This window comes from Eurypyga helias, unplaced genomic scaffold, assembly GCF_000690775.1.
Source record: "Eurypyga helias isolate BGI_N326 unplaced genomic scaffold, ASM69077v1 scaffold8097, whole genome shotgun sequence".
NCBI classification, from domain to species: Eukaryota; Metazoa; Chordata; class Aves; order Eurypygiformes; family Eurypygidae; genus Eurypyga; species Eurypyga helias.
Genome location: NW_010261042.1, coordinates 3,544 through 4,924, shown reverse-complemented (window position 1 = coordinate 4,924; position 1,381 = coordinate 3,544). Strand labels below are relative to the sequence as shown.

Here is a 1,381-nt window from a genome sequence, read left to right as displayed (position 1 = left end):
GGAGTAGCAAAACTCAACTCCAGCCACTGAGCAGCCCCGCAGTGGGTTCATGCTCTCCCTTCTCTGTCCTTCCCGGCTCCCCGTGGTCCCAAAAGGGGACAAACCTGCTTCAACAGGCTGGGGAGGGGCTGGAAGGCCAAGAGGCTGTAACTCCAGCCCCAGCAGCAGGGTGGGGAGCAGAGGGGGGGCTGACTCCCCCGAAGGAAGGCAAGGGGGGCATCCCGGCCGGGAACAGAGCAGCTCCGCAAGGCTCATACAAAGCAGGGGGCCAGGGTTGGTGCTCCCCCCAGCCATGGTGGAGGCAGGCCACAGGGCAAGCAACACTCTCCCCCTGCCTTCCATCAGGAAGTGACATGGAGTTAGTGCAGCAGAGACCACCAGGAAGCATCCCTGGCTGGGAGAAGGTTTCCGCAGGAAGAGGAAGGCACCGTCACCCAGCAGCAGCTCCGAGGCTCCTACAGCCCCTTGCCGTCACTTCTAGGCAGGAGGAAGCTCCCGCGGAGACGCTGTGCACGAGGGGCCAGTTGGAAAGGGTGGTGTAATCCCTCAAAGGGGTACAGCAGGGTAAAAGGAGTCGGGCAGGAGGTGCCCATCTACAAACCAGACCTTACAGAGTCCCCACTTTGGTTTTTTTTTTTTTATATAAAAGTAGCTGGGTTTTGTTCTTGCACAAAATATTCCTCATCAGCAGGTTACAGACAAGCAGCAGGGAGCATCCAGCAAGCCATCTTCCCCACGGAGCGGTTGGAAGCGCGATGGAAGGACAGGGTTTGCCCCTTCTCAGAGAACCCGCAACAGCCCAGCAGTCCACGTTTACACCTCTCTTTCTCCACTGGACTCACCCCCTATTCCGCAAGATGTTCCTGAAGTTTTCCAGTTCTCTGACGCTCGTAGAAATCCTGTGCGCAACGAAAGCCAGAGGGAAACATTAGAGCGATGTAAGCATTGGACCTTGCTTAAAATTCCCAAGAAAGGGACCGTGGGCAGGAGAAGCTCCAAGGAGCTGCCAGGAAGAGAGAATTGAGAATTTCAGCTGAAGATGCCGGATGGGACTCCAAGGATCCAGGCGGTGAGTGCCTCTTCCGTCAAGGAGAGGTCTAAGGGGTTTGGATAACCCAAATCGCTTGGCAACAAGGGCTGTTTGCAAAGGCTCCCCTAATCCAGGGGCACGAGGTCGGAGTCCAAGAAGGAGCCAGGCCCTCAGCTCCCTCCCAAAAGCGAGGTTGGGCGGGTCTGTACATCCCCCCAGAGCTGCTCCCGAAGGCCGCGTCCACACGGCGCTGGAAAGGCCGAAGGAAGGCTCCTCTGGCCCAAGGGACACGCAGCAGCTGGGCTCATGGGGAGCACCAGCACCCCCTGGGGGGGCAGGTTTGGGTGTTCC

The 1,381-nt window shown here is 58.4% G+C and overlaps 1 protein-coding gene across 1 annotated transcript in view; it reads right to left on the bottom strand.

Annotated features, from left to right (window-relative positions):
* Positions 1-842: 842 nt before the first annotated feature.
* The window catches only part of ERO1L (ERO1-like (S. cerevisiae)), a gene marked incomplete at both ends in the record, with an annotated part of 3,989 nt that continues 3,450 nt past the window's right edge, over positions 843-1,381 (bottom strand). The window contains one exon of the mRNA XM_010155219.1: positions 843-899. Coding sequence (XP_010153521.1) covers positions 843-899 — 57 coding nt within the window. The remainder of the gene's footprint in view (positions 900-1,381) is intronic.